At 42.9% G+C, this 17,423-nt stretch overlaps 4 protein-coding genes across 5 annotated transcripts; 3 read left to right on the top strand and 1 right to left on the bottom strand.

Annotated features, from left to right (window-relative positions):
* Positions 1-2,702: 2,702 nt before the first annotated feature.
* LOC104456532 (polyubiquitin 8) lies at positions 2,703-3,461 on the bottom strand. Its single transcript, XM_010071340.2, has one exon. It carries the CDS (start codon positions 3,459-3,461, stop codon positions 2,703-2,705), a length of 759 nt encoding a protein of 252 aa, XP_010069642.1.
* A 3,361-nt stretch (positions 3,462-6,822) lies between these two features.
* On the top strand, positions 6,823-8,624 carry LOC104439785 (zinc finger protein CONSTANS-LIKE 12). Its single transcript, XM_010052803.2, has 4 exons — positions 6,823-7,395; positions 7,544-7,774; positions 7,987-8,333; positions 8,498-8,624. The coding sequence occupies exons 1-4, from the start codon at positions 6,823-6,825 to the stop codon at positions 8,622-8,624; spliced, it is 1,278 nt and encodes a 425-aa protein (XP_010051105.2).
* A 1,508-nt stretch (positions 8,625-10,132) lies between these two features.
* Positions 10,133-13,773, top strand: LOC104439805. Its single transcript, XM_010052828.3, is given in 5 exon segments — positions 10,133-10,497; positions 10,500-11,003; positions 11,553-12,086; positions 12,251-12,453; positions 13,127-13,773. Coding segments are annotated over 4 exon segments (1,416 nt in total). The 5' UTR covers positions 10,133-10,230; the 3' UTR covers positions 12,362-12,453; positions 13,127-13,773.
* On the top strand, positions 13,268-16,812 carry LOC104439796. 2 transcript variants are annotated; one of them, XM_039300989.1, is made up of 5 exons: positions 13,268-13,402; positions 13,864-14,938; positions 15,057-15,251; positions 15,875-16,405; positions 16,485-16,812. In XM_039300989.1, the coding sequence occupies exons 2-5, from the start codon at positions 14,936-14,938 to the stop codon at positions 16,596-16,598; spliced, it is 843 nt and encodes a 280-aa protein (XP_039156923.1). In that variant the 5' UTR covers positions 13,268-13,402; positions 13,864-14,935; the 3' UTR covers positions 16,599-16,812. The 2 variants fall into 2 exon arrangements, with proteins under 2 accessions (XP_039156923.1, XP_039156922.1); XM_039300988.1 differs by having other exon boundaries at positions 13,864-15,251.
* Positions 16,813-17,423: the final 611 nt, after the last annotated feature.

The following is a 17,423-nucleotide window of genomic DNA, read 5'->3' as shown; positions in this document are numbered from 1 at the left end:
ACCTCTCCTATCATTTTGTCTTTGACCTTTTTATAGGGAGAATGTAATCTTGAGTATGAAAGTGCGTTCACACACTACTCAAAAGATCCTATCATGTTAGAAATTACTTGCTAAAATTTCAAATGAACTTGTAGACATGATTAACATTCTCCATTGGTAGTTTTGTTATCAATAAATGCATTTAAGAAAAAAAAAACAATGTTGTCTTCCATGACAAATAAGTAAATTGTGTATAATGCATACATCAACCATAGTATCGAGGTCGAAAAATTCGCGGTTAGGAAGATAATTTAGGGAAATAAAGTAAATAACTTGTAGATAGAACTAACATTTCTTCATTTCGATATATGATGAATGCTTGCTTAATTTACAATAATGGAGATTAAGTTATGAAGAAGGAAAATATGAAGGAAATATTGAACTTGGGTGAGAAAAGTTATTTGAAATGGATGGGGGTAGTTTTGTCTTTTAGAACATTGAAACAAAAGAAAAAAGAAAAAGAAAAAGAAAAAGGCAACAAATAATCTTAAACCAAGAGTGAGACCCACAAGATATAATATAGTCAATTCAATGTGACACGGGGTCTCAAGCTAATAAATGGTGGAAGTAGCATGAGCCAACAATTTTTACTAACTTTTCTGCTAAGGTGGAAATTAGGGACTAAAAAGTGATTTTGGATCTCTAGATATATCTATTTTTTAAGCTCGAGTCGAGGATCGTCTTCTTTCTTTCTTTTTTTCCCCCAAAACATGGAATTGATTCACTTACAACATGAACAAGCTAGATCTAAGCATGTTCTGAAAAGGCTTCGAATGAAATTTGGGACATAAAACTCGGGGGTATTTCCTCCTAGGTGGAGAGGAGGAATGTTCACTTGGAAACTTGGGGGGCCATGGGGGGAATTTAGACTCCCGTCACTTTTTTCCAGAAGTGGCTGTGGTCGGATAGGATGGTATAAAAGTCTTTGGCACCTAGGTGAGGTGGTGATTATCACAAGAGAACTTGTTGGGTTGATCTGTACTTCGCACGATGTCTAATTAACCAATTTGTCTACCTAATATCCCCCGGTTAACTAGACACTGCTTAAACAATTTCGATGTTAAAATCCATACTTTTTGTTTTAAAGAAACAATAACATCGAATTCCACAACCTTCATGCAGCATACGTTAGAGAGGTTAGGAATTCAAAGTAACCCCCAGCTAAGATTAATGGGATAGTTAGGAGAAAAGTATGTTTAACGGAAGATGAATTGGTCAAAGAGATCTTTTGAGTGAAAAGAGCTTTCCCTCATTTACTATTTCGCTTTTAGGTCGCGTGGCACGCGAGAAAGATGATCGGATCGAAGAGAAGAGGTATAGAAACGCCACAAAATTCTCATTCCCAAACCGATCTTCAGACCCACCACAAAGGCATGCCCAAAACTAACCACCGAGAACTCACGAAAATGCATCGCGCATTGCCGTGTTCCGGATGCGCGAAGAAGTCCAAGGTCATGTTGGCTCGTGCCCCACGAGAATGGACGGCGCGACGAGCTTAGACTTCAAGAAATGAAGGTGGTGTTGGAGATCTTGACTGGAATCCTGTTCTCTGCCGACGTGCCTGGCGACAGTACGGTGGCGGATCTCAAGCAGGTGATCGGGGCTCAGCAGAAGCTCCCTTGCGACCGTCTGATCCTGTTGCCCGGCGACAGTGATCGGAGACATCCGATCAAGGACGATGAAGACGGGGCTCGTCTCGTCGATGTAGGGATCAAGGACGGCTCCCACATTTACCTCTTCTTCAAGCCCGTTGATCCTGATGATTCTGATCAACCCCACCTCCGGCGGTTGCCGTCGACAGTGCCGATGCTTCTCCAGAAGATCAGACAGTCGTTACATAGTATTTGAACTTGAATTAATGTCTTTCGTTTTGTCTTTTATATTCTTAAAAATCTCTTCTTTTAGAAACATTGTTGTCCCTTAGTTTCAGCGTCTTAATTTGCATATTATACGACTACGTGGGCGTGGCATCGAATACTTCTGTAGTTTGCAATAGCCACAACAAACACGGCATCTTACATTAATCTAATAAAAATAGGTACAAGATTGACTATCTTTGTTGTGCTAATAAATTTTTTCTTAAGATAACATGAATTTACTCAAAAGATAGCATCTACACGTAGTGTGATTAACATTTGTATTGTCCTCGACTTATCTCATTCAATCAAATTATTACAAATTAAAAATGCAAACCTTCGTTAATTTCATATAAAGATCAAAACTAAGCTGACGGCTCTAAATTAAGAATTCTATATTCACATTCATTTCAAAAGAGATGCAGCTTTTAAAGCGTATGGACTGTACGCTCACATCTACAACACAATAAAAACTAGCTAAAATTGGCTTTTGGATTATTTTTTTTTCATGCCCGTATTTCTCAAATCTTCACTCCAATTTACATGATAGAAAGTTTTCTCAATTGATAAGATTGTTAATTAGAGTTCAGAGATTAGGCTATGAAATTGATTTACATGTAAAAGATAGACCCTCAAAGGAGGAAGATGCTAACATGTGAAAGAAAACAGAAAACCGACGCATTGTGCCTAGATCAATGCACAAAGAACAACTTGTTTGGACCATTGATACTTCTACCTAGATAAATACTACTGTTGATTCGATTCTCGTGGTCTGCATAATGATCGAAACTTCTCGGTTGTCGGGGCTCAGAAGGAACCACGCGTCACGGTGCCTCTGAATACATAGAGCGTCTCGCCGTCCTCCACGCCGTGCCAACGCAGGCTGCAATCACAGCGCATCAGCCTCTGCTTGTGTATGAAGATATAGTCATCCGCGGGAAGAATCTGGCGGCTCAGCAGCATCTGCCTCAAGTCACCCACGGTGCAGGAGTCCTTCATTTCCAGAGGAATTGCGGCTGCATTGAGCAGGCTCGACGAGGTCTGGACCACGATGCTGAGCCTCCTACTAGGGGGCTCGTGCCTCTGCCTGCTGCTGTTCTTTAGGAAGATAACTATTTCCGAAGACTCCCCAACACCGTACTCGGTCAGAGACCGGAAATCGTCCTCCAATTCTCTCCCGGAGAAGAAGAGCGACATCCTGGAGATCGGCGTACCCTCCAGGATGTGTATCTTCTCCTTGAGGCTGTGGACCGTCTCGGTCTGATCGACTTCCACACTGATTTTCCTCGTGGGGAACTTCACGACGACCTGCATTTTGCTATAGCCATTAGATAGAGGACGATTGGCGTCTTCAACGGTGAGTTGGATTTTGGTTCCTTCGATGATGAAAGGGTAGTCATCCATGTCGAGGCCGTCTACTAATTCCAACCCGCACACGGCTAGAGTTTGTGAGGATGTCGGGATACCGAGAAACCGTTCCAATCTCTGCTTGATTTCCAGGACGGTCTCTTGGCGGGTGACTTCGGTCGCCAGTTCGCGCCCCGACACGACAACAATCACCCTCATCGTGGCAGCGGGTTTCAGCGATGACCCTTTGTTCATTGGAAACCCCGGCTTGTGTTTGGGTCGACGAGAGGGACCGTTCTTTCGGTGCGTGTTATAAAGTGAAAACTCATGAGATGGAGAATGACATAGAGCGGTAGTCCCATGCCAACAGAATGGAAGTCGCTGAATGCATGATCTGAAACATGTCATCTCGACCCCTCTCCGGACAATGTAGAACTTCATGCACTTGCAGGTTTGCTTAATCCCAATCATCAATTTTGTGGTCCCGGCTTCTGTTCTTGTCAATTAGTTCAATTTATGTCAACATAATAAGAACAAAAGATTTTTGTAAATGCGCTAGCTCATTATATTGCATATACACATGTGCAGTTTGACTAGTGGGGATGGGGACATATTCGCAAAAGGGATGATACCAGCTCTGATATTATATTAGAAAGTTTAATTCAAAATTTTAAACTGATAAGTGGAGGAAGATCATATAAATATAAAGAGTATTTAAATCCCGTTATTAAGTGATGTGGGATAATATTTCAACAATTTCAATTAAAACTTTTTAAATTCATATTAATGTATCCCAAATGATCTAATGGTCAATCTCGAAAGCGGACTTTGTGTAGCTTGTTTTGCTCAATCACGGTCCGAGAAGGTACACTTCATGCTCGAGCAACTCCGTTTCATTTCGTTGTTCCGCACATCTGTTTCACGAGAACTTGTTGGGCCAGAATGATCCGTGGTTCAGAGGATGGAGAAAAATCCGCGGTTGCTTGGTTCAGCATCATGCGCAAATCAAAGGATTTAAATTGGATGTGGCCAAATCACTCTAATTCTACGAGCTGAGAATAGATAAACAAATTGCTGGTAGGGACATGTACTCACAAGAAAGAAATTCGAAGTACATTGCAAAGCAAACCGCACTAAGTAAAACTATAATTTTACAAACATCATGGAGGTGGACTCGCAACTGGTCATTTCTTTGATTCAGAGATCAACTTCATCTCTTCACTTTGATGTCACACTCATTTCCAGAATTGGAAATATGCTCTTTCAACAGGTCGAGATTTTTCGGGTCAATTCCCTAAAACCCTAGACTTTAAATTTGGTCCCAAATCTGCCCCAAATGTATTTTGGTCTTAGGAAAAAAAAAAAACCCTAAACTTTAGGTCCAGTCTTAAATCTGACCCAAACTTTCTTCTGTCTTAGAAAAACCCTAAATTTTAGGTTTAGTCCCAAATCTACCCCGGATTTTGTTTTGTTTAAAAGTTTTTATCAACTTTTAATTTATTCTTAATGTTCCCCATGTTCCCGTCTCAACTTAACATGACATTTCCATTTCCACATCAATGATAAATACACATCGGCAAAGCAACATAGAAAATTATCTTCAAAATAAAACCATTTTAGGATATAAAAATTAGGGATGACTAACCGCAACATTTGGACAGAGGGCTAACCCAGGCAAATTTAGGATAGACAATTTTCTTTTCGACAAAAAAAATTAGTGTAGATTTGGTATTAGACCTAAAGTTTCAAGCTGGTTTTTTTTTTTTTTTCAAAACAACAAAATTTCAAGGCGGAATTGTGACTAGACCTAAAGTTTGGGGTTTCTTCCAAGACAAAAAAAAAAAAAAAAAATTCAAGGCGGAATTGGGTGGACTGGTAGTCCAATTCCTGGGTGATTCCATGGAACTAACGAGCAATTCTTAATTCCAATTTTTTGGAATTGATCCTTAGTGGGATAGTTCCTGGTTCCAAGGTGGAAACCGCCCATCCGGGCCATGCTTACCCCTACATGTAATAATCTTGTATTAGATGGGCCATCTAGAGGTTTACTCCATTTTTCGGTAAATCAAATTGGATCATGTTTTATTGAGGGAGCAAGGATGTAATTTTCGGGATCTGCTCCCTTTTCTTTCACCCAAGGAAGGAACTTTTGTCAACCTTTTGATAAGAGAAACACTAATGCACGTGCAATAATCTATTAAGAAATGAACAAGCCAATCATCTCAAGGCGTTGCACACCATATCCTAAAATTGGATGAATCTCTATTGAAATCACCACTGACCTCCTCATGATAATCTCAATAAGCTGGTGGTCCCTCATGCCTTAGAACATTTTAGAAACGGGCAAATTACAATTAGTCTTAAATTTAATATACGAATATCAATTCAATCCTAATTTTATGAATTCAATTAAAAACTTTTACACGAAATACTAATATAGCAATCCTAATCAATATTCGTCAAAATTTGCTGATGGGACGGTTTAGTCATCGCCGGCCATCCTTCGTAGCATAATGCCACATCAACAAACGACATGTGCTTGAATTCTATCGACGGCAACCTCAAAATCCGATCGTGGGTTTTTAACATCCTAATTCGTCAATTGACCAAAACAAAACCTCGTCTTTGGTTTTTGCACTTATCCCGATCATTTGGCGAACGGATTTGATCGTAACTCCTGCGAAGCTTCTCGAATGTTCTTCGAGGACATTGAGAAAAAAACGGGAAACATTTTCCCGGTGGAATTGATAGACAGATGTGTTCACCGTGGAGTTCATCCATCCCGCTAAATCCGGTCGTTCCCACACAAAACGTTGGCAAAATCTAATCGGATTGAATATTTTCTTGCAAACTCAAGCGATTCATGTCCCCCCGACCAAGAAGCCAAGCTCGCCCAACCACGTCGGCAGGCATTTTTTCATTGCTTTTTTCTCGTTTTCCATTTATCTTTCTCCGCGGAAACAGTGACCTCAGCTCGTCAACCCATGCTAATCCAGATTCTCAACGAACCCACAAGTTGATCCCCTACTTCATTGCCTTTCCACTGCCACCACCAGATCAGCAGCGTCCGAGTTCGACGGCTGGCCATACCAGATACTCTCGAGAGAGGCCATCCATATCACCCCCAACACTGTATCAGTTTTGAAGCTCACATGCGGCCACATGGCGCTCCCCCAGAAAACTCAGGAACAGCGTCAATAAAAACTCAGCCAGCACTTGCCCGAAGATGTTCAGCTCAACCGCATCTCGCCATCACGTTGCATGTCTCGGCAGGGCAAAGCGTTCTTTTTTCCTTTTAAGAAGTAATGGATGACCGAACTCGCCTCCTCAGAATGCCTTGAGCTCGGCTATCTCGATTTGCTTCGGTAGAAGTGGCTTCTGTCCGCGTCTGCTAAATGGGTTTGGCATTTCTTGATCTCGGGTGAATGTGCGTCGGACCCTCCTGAGGTGGTGGGGATTCGTCGCAGGGTTCGTTGGTTGCCCAGGAGTTTGGAAAGAATAAGTTCTGTTCTGGCTAGAGCTGGATTCGAGCGAAAAGCACACGAGAGGAAGGAGGAACGAAGGAGGGAATTGTCAAGGTATGGATCCTGTGTGCGACTTCTGTGGTATAGTGAGGGCTGTGGTATACTGCAAATCGGACTCGGCCCGCCTTTGTCTGCAGTGCGATGGATGCGTCCACTCCGCTAATTCGCTCTCGCGTCGTCATGCGCGGTCCTTGCTGTGCGACAAGTGCTGTTCGCAGCATGCCGCGGTTCGATGTATGGACGAGAAATTGTCGTTGTGCCAAGACTGTGATTGGAGTGGCAATGGGTGCTCTGGGGCTGGACACCGTCGCCAGGTGCTGAACTGCTACACGGGTTGCCCTACGTTGTCGGAGTTCACGAGTTTATGGTCCTCGGTTCTTGATCCGCCTTGTTCGAGCGATTTGGATAGCAGGTGGGGGCCGCTGAGCGCTCTGCCGATGGATGGCAATGGCATGAGCAGCTTGTTGGAGAATAGGGACTGTGAGGGTTCGTTCGGGATGGCGATAAGCAAGCTAAATGAGTTTGGGCCATGGATGGGGTCGACTGCCTTGCTGACACCTAACGCAAACTATGCACAGTTATGCAAAGATCAAGCACCTTTCGCTGCTCGGGAACTTAATTTGCCCAAGGTAATGCTTCTTTTGTCTCAGTTTCTTATTTCATTGAGAAGAGAGTCGATGTTTAGGCCGAAGAGGGGTGCAAGCAAACTGTTTGCTGCAGAATCTGTTGATGAACATCCAGACTAATCCTTTGAGTCCCTTATTGCACAAATTGCAGGTGCCCTTGGGTTGCTCCGGTTCCAAAAATCTCGGGTTTCATGGGAGCAGCGATCTTTGCCAGAGTCTTGGCATGGAAAATCTTCCTCATCATGGAAATGGTGATGAGATTTTGGGCTATCAACCTAATCAGAACAGGTTTCCTTTTGAAGACGGAGATATGGAGAGCCTTTTGATGGAGAAAAATCTGTCTGCAACTGAGTCAAATGGACCGATCGAGAATGCCATGGAGGTCAGCTAGCATTGATCTACAGATAACATGAACGATACCATTTCTCAAACTAAGCATGACAGATTCCAGCAGTCATATTGCATCGTCTGTTGCGGAAGAAAAATTTCTGCCGAGCTTTCTCCGTGTTCTTTCGCTTTCATTTTTCCTTTTTGCTGTACTTGAGAATAATACCTTTTGATCTATTCTCACAGTCACCTTTACCGTTTCTTCAGGCATCGTCCTCGGTGCAACAGGACTCGGTATCTATTCACTCCTCTTACATGGCCAGTTCAGTAAATGGGGTGCAGTCTATGAAGGGAGGCGCGAATTGCATGCTTATGAGTCCTGGGGGTACCAGAAATTTGAATTTTGGATATCCTACTGGCCCGGTTCATTCAAGCGTATCGCTATCCCTGTCGAATATCACTGGGGAAAGTAGCGCAGCTGATTACCAAGACTGTGGAATGTCGCCGGTATTTCTAACTGGTGAATCACCGTGGGAATCAAAACTAGAGGCGAGTTGTCCGCAGGCGAGAGATAAAGCTAAGATGAGATATAATGAAAAGAAGAAAACAAGAACGTAAGTTCCTCAACTTTAAGAATGTTAGAAATACGTTCTTTTTATGCTTGAAAATGGGAACTACAAGGTCATAAAAAACTATCCAACAGTTTCAACTGTGGCTGATGCTTGTACGGACTTTCGGTTTCTAGATGTTAATAGATCTGCACTTCTGTCGTCTGCAGGTTTGGGAAACAAATAAGATATGCCTCTCGGAAAGCCAGAGCAGACACGAGAAAACGCGTGAAAGGTCGATTTGTAAAAGCTGGGGAAACGTATGATTACGACCCTCTCGGGACGAGGGACTTCTGACCCATATCGTAAACTCAGTTCTTGAAAGACAAGTTCAGACAGAATAAGGTAACTCTCCTAATTATTTATGAATGACGACTTTCGACAGTCACATTCTAATCATCAGTCACTGATGATGACAATCTGTATAAATGATTAATACATGAACACTATTTGGATGTCATAACTCGGGCCGTGATTATTCTTGCCTAGATAGCAGATAGTATATGATCAATCCTGCTTTTACGTTGACAGGTGCGAGTGCGTTCTTCGCAGGTCTAATTGCCCTGTCTTGAGTTGGGGGAGCATTCTGCTTCTGCTCTCAACCTAAGGTCTCTTTACTATTTCACTAATATATGCTGATTTCAGATTGTGCATCACGGCCTTGGTGGTATCTTCCTTCTTACCCGAGCTACTGATCGGGGTGAATAATGCATCTGCCATCTCCAATCTGCATAATCTAAAGCCTTCTCTTTTCCAAAATTTCATTGCCTTCCATCTTTGAGTGAGGAAAAGCATATCTGCATTGGCAAGTGCTTCTCATGATTGGGATATTTTAGTTGACAATCTGTGACTGCAATTCTTGCAATTGTAACTCTTGCAATTTATGGACTGTCCTGTCAGGCTGATGTCCTAACTTTTGGATTCTCTTCATGCTACACGGTCGATCACTGTTCTCGTGCTCTGCAAATTTGGTAAACTGCGTTCCGTTAAGAGACGCACGGACCAAATTGTGCCGGATCTAGTTTCTTCTAATTTATTTTATTATTTTTATTAATTTTCTTTTCTTCGTTTCCTCCTTTCTTGGTCGGTTGCCGGCCTCTTGCTTGTTCTCTCTTATCTTATATCCCTACAAGCCACGCATCTTTCTTTCTTTATACTTTTTCAAAAGTTCAAATTATTATTTTTTATTTTTTATTTACTTTTCTTTTTTATTTTTCTTTTCTTTGAATATGGAGTTGCATATGTAATAAAGGGTCCAAATCAATAGTAAAAGACGCTTTATAGTAACTTTTGGTTAAATATCTACGGTTGATACATCTAACTTGTTCGTATGTTTGCGGAAGGAAATGCAAAACCGGCACGTATCAATGGAGCTCCGTAAACCGACACCATCGCATCGAGAATAGAAGATGAAGCTAGCAATGCTAACACAAGACCCGAATTCCCTTTCCGAAAACATAACATGATCCGCAAGGTGTAATGAAGTCGGTCCACGCGTAGTAAGCGCCATGTTACTCAAAAATCATTTAGAAAGTGGACTGACTAGATTTTCTTGATTGAGTTTCAATCTCTCCAAGACGGGAAATATCTCCTTGCAAGTAGAAACTAAGCCAAAAAGGGAACTGGCTCACATGAAGTTCCCGATCTTGGGCTGCTCCAAGAAAATCAAGAACCGGAAATGACACCGTAACGTAAAATCAAGAACCGGAAGTAACATCGTATCGCGACGTCCGCGGGCCGACGTGAAAACCAAGGCAAAATCGAGTAGGGTCGCGCTTGTCTCTTTATATATCTCCAAACCAACCCACCGTTCAAAGACCCACCGTTCACGACACCGCCACCGCCACTGCCACTGCCACCGCCACCGCCGCGAATCAAGATCCGCCGCCGTGCGCCGGGCGACATGCCGTCTTCTTCGACCTCATCCGCCGTCCTCAAGACCCTCTCGCCGTCGCGCGTCAAGAACCTCCTCCTCGCCCTCTCCCTCTCGTGCATCTTCTACCTCCTCCTCTCCAACCACCGCCAGGCCGCCTCCCTCCTCCACGCTCCCCGTGCTCCCCCGCAGGCCACCCCCGCGACCCCGACCTCCCGCCGCCACCTCCTCTTCGCCGTCGCCTCCTCCTCCCTCTCCTTCCCCCGCCGCCGGCCCTACCTCCGCCTCTGGTACTCCCCAACTCCACCCGCGCCCTCGCCTTCCTCGACCGCCTCCCCGACGGCGGCCCCGCCCCGGACCTCCCGCCCACCTTGGTCTCCGAGGACACCTCCCGGTTCCCGTACACTTTCCCCGGCGGCCTCCGGTCGGCGATCCGGGTGGCCCGGGTCGTCAAGGAGGTCGCGGACCGCCGGGAGCCGGGGGTTCGGTGGTACGTGTTCGGGGACGACGACACGGTGTTCTTCGTGGACAATTTGGTCAGTGTGCTGTCCAAGTATGATCACAACAAGTGGTACTATGTCGGGAGCAATTCGGAGAGCTACGACCAGAACATCAAGTACTCCTTCGACATGGCCTTTGGGGGCGGTGGATTTGCGATAAGTGGATCACTTGCGGTTGCGTTGGCCCGGGTCTTGGACTCGTGCCTCGTGCGGTACTCGCATTTGTATGGAAGCGATGCCAGGATCTTCTCGTGCTTGGCGGAGTTGGGGGTCGGATTGACTCATGAACCCGGGTTCCATCAGGTACCCAAATTTGTTTTCTTTCATGCAATATTTATCTTTCCCGAGTTGAATATAGCAAGCTAATTAATTTGGAGATTGTCCTTGTTTATTTGAATTCGTTGTACAGAGTAGTTAGTGCAATACCAATTTGAGCCGTGGAGTTTTACTTTGGTGCAAATATTTGTTCAAGCAAACAATGAAAGTCTCGGTGCTACCATTGGTTTAGATTTCTGATCACCGAATGATGTCTGAATGAGTGGTTAGTGTTCTGGGAAAGTGCTGTTTTTTTGTAAGTTTTAAACTTTATCATCATAAGCATTTAAGTACAGTGAAATTGAGGAATCTAAAGCTACATGATGATGTTCTAAATTCTAGTTGCCTCCTTAATTGGGGTGGGGGTGGGGTTGATCTCTGTTGATTGTTACATGTCATATTTGTTGGAAATCATGTATTGTGCGATGGTCAGTGACAATGTACTATCCAAATAACTCACGTTGATGTATCTGAGGTTGATTAAGTGAGGTGTATGTCAGGCTCAATAGATTCTTGAACAGCGATAGTGCATTGCAGGTTGATATGCGTGGGAATTTGTTTGGCCTGTTGACTGCTCATCCATTGTCACCGCTGGTGTCCCTTCATCATTTGGATGCGGTGGATCCAATCTTCCCCAACATGAATAAAACCCAAGCTTTGGAGCTTCTTTTTGAAGCTGTAAATGTTGACCCTGCCAGGGTCTTGCAACAAAGTGTCTGCTATGATCGTACGAAATCTTTGAGTATTTCTGTTTCGTGGGGCTATGCGGTCCAGGTTTATGAGGGCAATGAGCTTCTTCCAGACCTCCTTGCATTGCAGAGAACCTTCACTCCATGGAGAAGGAGTATTAGTGCCGGTTCAAGTCGCTATATGTTCAACACAAGGGAATTTCCCAAGGATCCCTGCAAAAGACCTGTTACTTTCTTTTTGCATAGTATTTTGTCAGACGAGAATGGTGTCCGGAGCAGCTATGAGGGGCAGATCGTCGGGCATTGTATCAGAGGAAACGCATTGAAGAACCTAAAAAAGATCACTGTGTTTTCAAGGAAGCTAGAGCATGATATCGAACAGGTAGATCTTTTATGGATTTGGATTCCTTCCCTCTGAATGCTCTATATCTGAGACATCCTATTTTGTCTCATTTAACACTACCAATGTCCTAAAAGCTTTAATGAATTTTCCTTTTGTATTGAGTTGGGTTGTCTTAACAAGTTCTTATTCTCTCTTCTTTTCAGATGAAGGCCCTGCGTCGTCAGTGCTGTGATGTTCTGCCCATCATCAATGGATCAATGGTTATCCATATCAGACAATGCGGTGATAACGAACTTATTTCAATGCAGTTTTAGCTGGCTTCTGCTGTAGCAATTAAGATTTCCTCACTGGAAGATAAGAAGCTCTCAAGACTATCTTGGAGCTGCCAGAGTCAAAATTCTAAACTGTAAGTCTGTTCCTGTTTTCAACATAGTCATGTCTTCATGCATTTTGATATTAATTGTTGCTAATAATGATGAAGATGGTGATGTTTGCATAATCATGTTGATGATGGCTTATGGGTCACGAATGCAGGAAAAGTTGAACTCAGTTTGTTATATTAATGTTACAATAGGCTTTGGTAAGATTATGACTTTGTAGACACCCAACAATCAATGCTCTATCCTTCTTCATCTAGGAATGGATGAAGCAAAGCTAGAGTAAATCGCCTTCATAGATTACTGACTAAAGTTGATTTATTAACCTCATTGAAGACAACTTTCATGTATCATTGGTTTATATGATTTAAATAAATACAACTTTCATGAGATTCCTTCATCTAAAAGTTATTAGGAGATATTTTGTTGATTGTTAATATGTTGATGAACTCCTTATCTTGGGTTAAAAGTTCTCATATATTAAACTAGCATTCCAAATCTTTGATCAATATATTTGCGAAATCCGAGAGCCAAGTGAAGCTTTTTTTCCATAAGTTAAATGCTAGTCGAGAAGGTGAGTGTGTTTAATAACTTTAGTCTGGTGATGTCTACAGCTCGTGAAACGAGTAATTGTTGGGCTTCTACTCTTCTGCTCTCTCTCCATAATCTATTATTATAGCAAGTGGTTCTTGCTGTGTGCAGGTCAGGAATGAGAAGATTCTTTCTTGTGGAGAGATAGCACATCGCAAGAACTCCCATTAGTTTAGGTCTTCGAGGTAGATTAGGAGGTTACACAGTAATGTGGCAGGCCGTTGTTTGTATAATACGCATCACTTTGCAAATCGATAGCATGGACTGGCCTTTGTATCACTAGCATTACTGTTGGAGGTACTGCCAGCTGTGCTTTGTGTTCCTGGGCATTTGGAGCAGAATTATCTCTTCCTCGCAGACTGCTGGACTGGGTCGTAAAGGTGAAAGGTGGGTTGACTCTTCTTGCGCAGGCTCTTCAAGAGTGATTCATAGGCTGAAAGCTATTTGGCTCATTGGTTTATGGCTTTATCTTAAGGAGGAATTGTCTGAAGAGATTGGATGTGAGGTTGCAGTGCAGCAGAGGCATAACGTTGCTGAGCAATGTAATATTGCGGTTTCCAAATTTTGCAAAAGAGCTGATGTTTTTCTATTGATTTAAATAAGTTGCTCTGGGAATTTAAAAGTTGACACAATTGGTGCAATCTATACTTCATCGATTGTATTGCAACACCTGAATATTCTGGTTTGGTGATACGGCAATGATAAGCTCTCAAATTTGGGTGCAAGATTTCCATTCTTGTTGCATCTTCTGTTAGTTATTTGCCTTGTATCTTCTGTTGGTTATTTACGTGCATCTTAAAATTTGGAACAAGCTGTTTCTGTTACTTATACACTCTGTTTTGCATCAGATCTTCGATTTTTCTTTTGAGGGTGCATTCATTGGATAGTATATTACTTGGAGTCGATCAGGTACTTTAAATTAATTAATGTGTCAGAGCTCAATAAAAGTTGCTTTAGATTCCAGAAATACCTGCATTTAGTGTAAGCAATAAATGGTATCTGAAGGTTGGTTTTGACACTCCTAATGTCCATTAGTTTGGTATTAAATTAAAATATTTATACCGGGTGCAAATGACTTGATGCGATCGCTTTTGCATGGAGTTGCTGAATCTGGACTCATTCCTCCAATACAAGTGCCTGATTGTCTGGTTCTGCACATGTAGGTGGCTCTTAGTTTGGTAAAAGTGCACTTTAAGCAATCGTTTTAGACTTTGGAACTAAAGTTGCTGCTTGTTTCAATGCCATAGAATTGTGTGAACATAATTCTCCATCTTCTCACTCAATTAGCCCGTTGACTTGAATCAATCTGGTATCAAGTTTTACAAGTCCAAAGGCTCTTTCATCTGTAGATAGAGATTGCCTCTCTCTTTCTCTCTCTCTCTCTCTCTCCAATCACCGAGAAATGTGATGTTTTTGCATCAGGGGAGCGAAGATTAACATTGTTTTGTGTTGTGCTGTTAAAATGCAACCTCTGCAGTCTCCTACCAAAACCCACTCTTCCTCTCGGTTAATTAACCTTTTAAAAGTTTTATCTTCGATATTGATTATCTACTTGTTGGTCTTGCTATTCATACTATCTACTTCCAAGTATTCATCTCTATACTCGCCCTTGCAAGAGTTATCTACTCCGACGAACCTCAATCATATTGTGTTCGGCATCTTCACGAGTCAAGATTCGTGGCCTAAGAGCAAGGAGTATGTCAAGCTCTGGTGGAATTCGCACACCATGCGAGGCTGCGCCTTTCTTGACAGACTGCCTCCAGATGCAGATTCCTACAACGACACTTCTTCTCTTCCTCCTTTGTGTGTATCTGAAGATACATCGGGATTCCGATACACTCACGGAGCTCAGCACAGGTTTCAGATCCGTATAGCCCGCATGGTCCTTGAAGCTGTAGCCCGTAACCATTCTAACGTTCGATGGTACGTCTTCGCGGATGAAAGCAGTGTTTTTATTACAGAGAATTTAGTGAAGACTCTTTCGAAGTACGACCACAGGCTATGGCACTATATCGGGGCTAACTCAGAAAATCTTGAGCAGAACAGAGAATTCGGATTCAAGATGGCATTTTTAGGAGCGGGTATTGCCATAAGTTCACCGTTGGCCAAGGTCTTGGCAAGAGTGATCGACTCATGTATGGATCGTTATGCTCATCTCTATGGGGGCGATGGTCGGGTCTTTGCTTGCTTGGCAGAGCTTGGAATTGGGATGATTCATGAGCCTGGTTTCCATCAGGTATTGCTTCGTCTTTTCCATTCAAGCAAAACAGCCCTCTTATCGATCTTTCTCATCGAGTGCTTTGTCATGGATATCACTATGCATTGAAATCTAAGCTCGAGCTTTACATTACAGCTTGTCATGCCCCTAAAAGTAAGCTTTGCCTGTATATTTTGACTATTTGCACATTAGGTACAGTTTGACTCTGGATATTTGAGTTTCTTAAACAGCAATTCTGTCTGCTCTTACGCTTTGCAGTTGAGATGCTAATTAATTCTGGAGTGTTTCTGGCCAACAATGCACGCTTGGGTTTGAAACTGTAATTTGGCACAAAAATAGCGTATTTGAGATCGACATCCTCTCTTACCGAGAAATGAGATTCTCCATATGCACAACTGGCGAAAAATAGCCATCTTCGTATGCTTTGATTGATCAAGAGTATTTATCTATTTCTCATGCCTATCACTTCAGTATCTTTGCATTAAGTACATATATGCCATTTACAGTCTCTTCCATGATGGAATTCCATATATACTGAAGTCAGACTAGACATTGCCATTTGGCTATTTTACTAATCTTTATCCTAATCTTGTCGCCATCATCAACTTTGTCGCGGCCATCTTCAAATTAAATGGAACCAGTTCGACATCCGTGGCAATGCGCTTGGTCTACTGACGGCGCATCCAGTGACACCTTTGGTCTCCATCCACAGTCTAGACCAAATAGACCCACTTTTCCCCGGAATGAACACTCTCCATGCCCTGCAACATTTCTTCAAAGCAGCGAACGCTGACCCACAGAGAATTCTGCAACAAACGGTTTGCTACGACAGGTGGTTCTCGTGGACCATCTCTGTATCCTGGGGATATGCCATCCAAGTGTTCCCAAACCACGTGTACTTGCCCGATGCGATCAAAGTGGGACAGACGTTCCGGCATTGGAGAAGTGGAAATCCATTGACGGAAGCGTACGTTTTCAACACCAGGGAACTGCATCCGGTTGAGTGTGCCAGGCCCACGATCTTCTTTTTCGAGAAGATATCCAAGAGCAAGGGCAGGACTAAGACCACTTACAAGAGAGCGGATCTGAATTGTGAGTACGACGGCGGTTCCCCGAGGAAAATCAAGGAGATCAGAGTGTATGCACACAAAATGGACCTCACTAAGAAGCAGGTAAGTCTTGATTATTTACTGAATTTTGGACCGGGTTTGGAAGTGAGTGACTGAGATTGTGTTTTTGTGTCGGACTCAGTTGCAGGCGCCGAGACGGCAATGCTGCAATGTGTTGCCTTCCTCCAATAATGAAGTGCTGGACATTGCCATCAAAGAATGCAAAGAAGAAGAGCTGATCTATATGCACCTTTAGCTGTCTCAGAAATGACCAATTTCCTTTCCGTCTCTGCTTCCAGAGTTTGAGTATATGTTTTATGTTTCGGATTTTTATTCAATTAAAGGTTTGAATCATAAACTCATACATACGATATCAACAGGACTGAGTATGAAATTTAACAAAAGGAGGGATACACACAGTGGAATGGGATAATACCGAGATTTTCGGGAAAATCACACATTTCATTACCTGGATTGAGGTTTGAGTTTCGAATTATGTCTACTAATCGTGATCTGAGTGAAATTAGAAGATGAATATGGGTAAGATTGAATAGAAGAAACCTGCCAGAGCTGAAGTATGTAGCTTGATCAAGTCTGACTTGCCTCTTTTGACGATTTTAGATCTAGAAGATCATTTATGACGATGTACACGGTAGATCGCCGATTATCACAATATGCGCAAACACATAACGAGTTTCTCATAGAAATGAATGTGAACTTAGGTTTGTTTCTTGAAAAGTGAGATATGCCAAGCATCGTATCTCGAGGTTATGTTCCTCAATCTTGCTTTGCATACAAGTGAACCAAATCAATTGGGAGAACGTCTTGTATGGACTCAGCTCGTATTACGGACACAAGACATCGGATCACAAGGTGAGCATGGGAACGTGGATCAGCACACGATTCGAGTTAAGCAACTTCAGCAACGATTTAGGTCAAAATGGCAAAAACTCGGTCGTCGATAGTGGTGGTTGGCGTTGGCGATATGGGTAGGATTCGCAATTACTTTCAAACCTATAAGCCATGGATGACCCTCTTGAAGTAGGGACGACACAACGCTTGCTGATAAAAGATGCGGTCT

This window comes from Eucalyptus grandis, chromosome 8 (assembly GCF_016545825.1).
Source record: "Eucalyptus grandis isolate ANBG69807.140 chromosome 8, ASM1654582v1, whole genome shotgun sequence".
In the NCBI taxonomy this organism is placed as follows: Eukaryota; Viridiplantae; Streptophyta; class Magnoliopsida; order Myrtales; family Myrtaceae; genus Eucalyptus; species Eucalyptus grandis.
This window is presented reverse-complemented; position numbering and strand designations above follow the sequence as displayed.

Bases quoted from the DNA above. Each gene is read 5' to 3' on its own strand.
- LOC104456532 (XM_010071340.2), bottom strand. From the start codon at position 3,461: ATGAGGGTGATTGTTGTCGTGTCGGGGCGCGAACTGGCGACCGAAGTC.
- LOC104439785 (XM_010052803.2), top strand. From the start codon at position 6,823: ATGGATCCTGTGTGCGACTTCTGTGGTATAGTGAGGGCTGTGGTATAC. The intron at 7,396-7,543 runs GTAATGCTTCTT...CACAAATTGCAG, and splicing joins GGGAACTTAATTTGCCCAAG to GTGCCCTTGGGTTGCTCCGG. The intron at 7,775-7,986 runs GTCAGCTAGCAT...CCGTTTCTTCAG, and splicing joins CGATCGAGAATGCCATGGAG to GCATCGTCCTCGGTGCAACA.
- LOC104439796 (XM_039300988.1), top strand. From the start codon at position 14,478: ATGCAACCTCTGCAGTCTCCTACCAAAACCCACTCTTCCTCTCGGTTA. The intron at 15,252-15,874 runs GTATTGCTTCGT...AAATGGAACCAG, and splicing joins ATGAGCCTGGTTTCCATCAG to TTCGACATCCGTGGCAATGC. The intron at 16,406-16,484 runs GTAAGTCTTGAT...TGTCGGACTCAG, and splicing joins TGGACCTCACTAAGAAGCAG to TTGCAGGCGCCGAGACGGCA.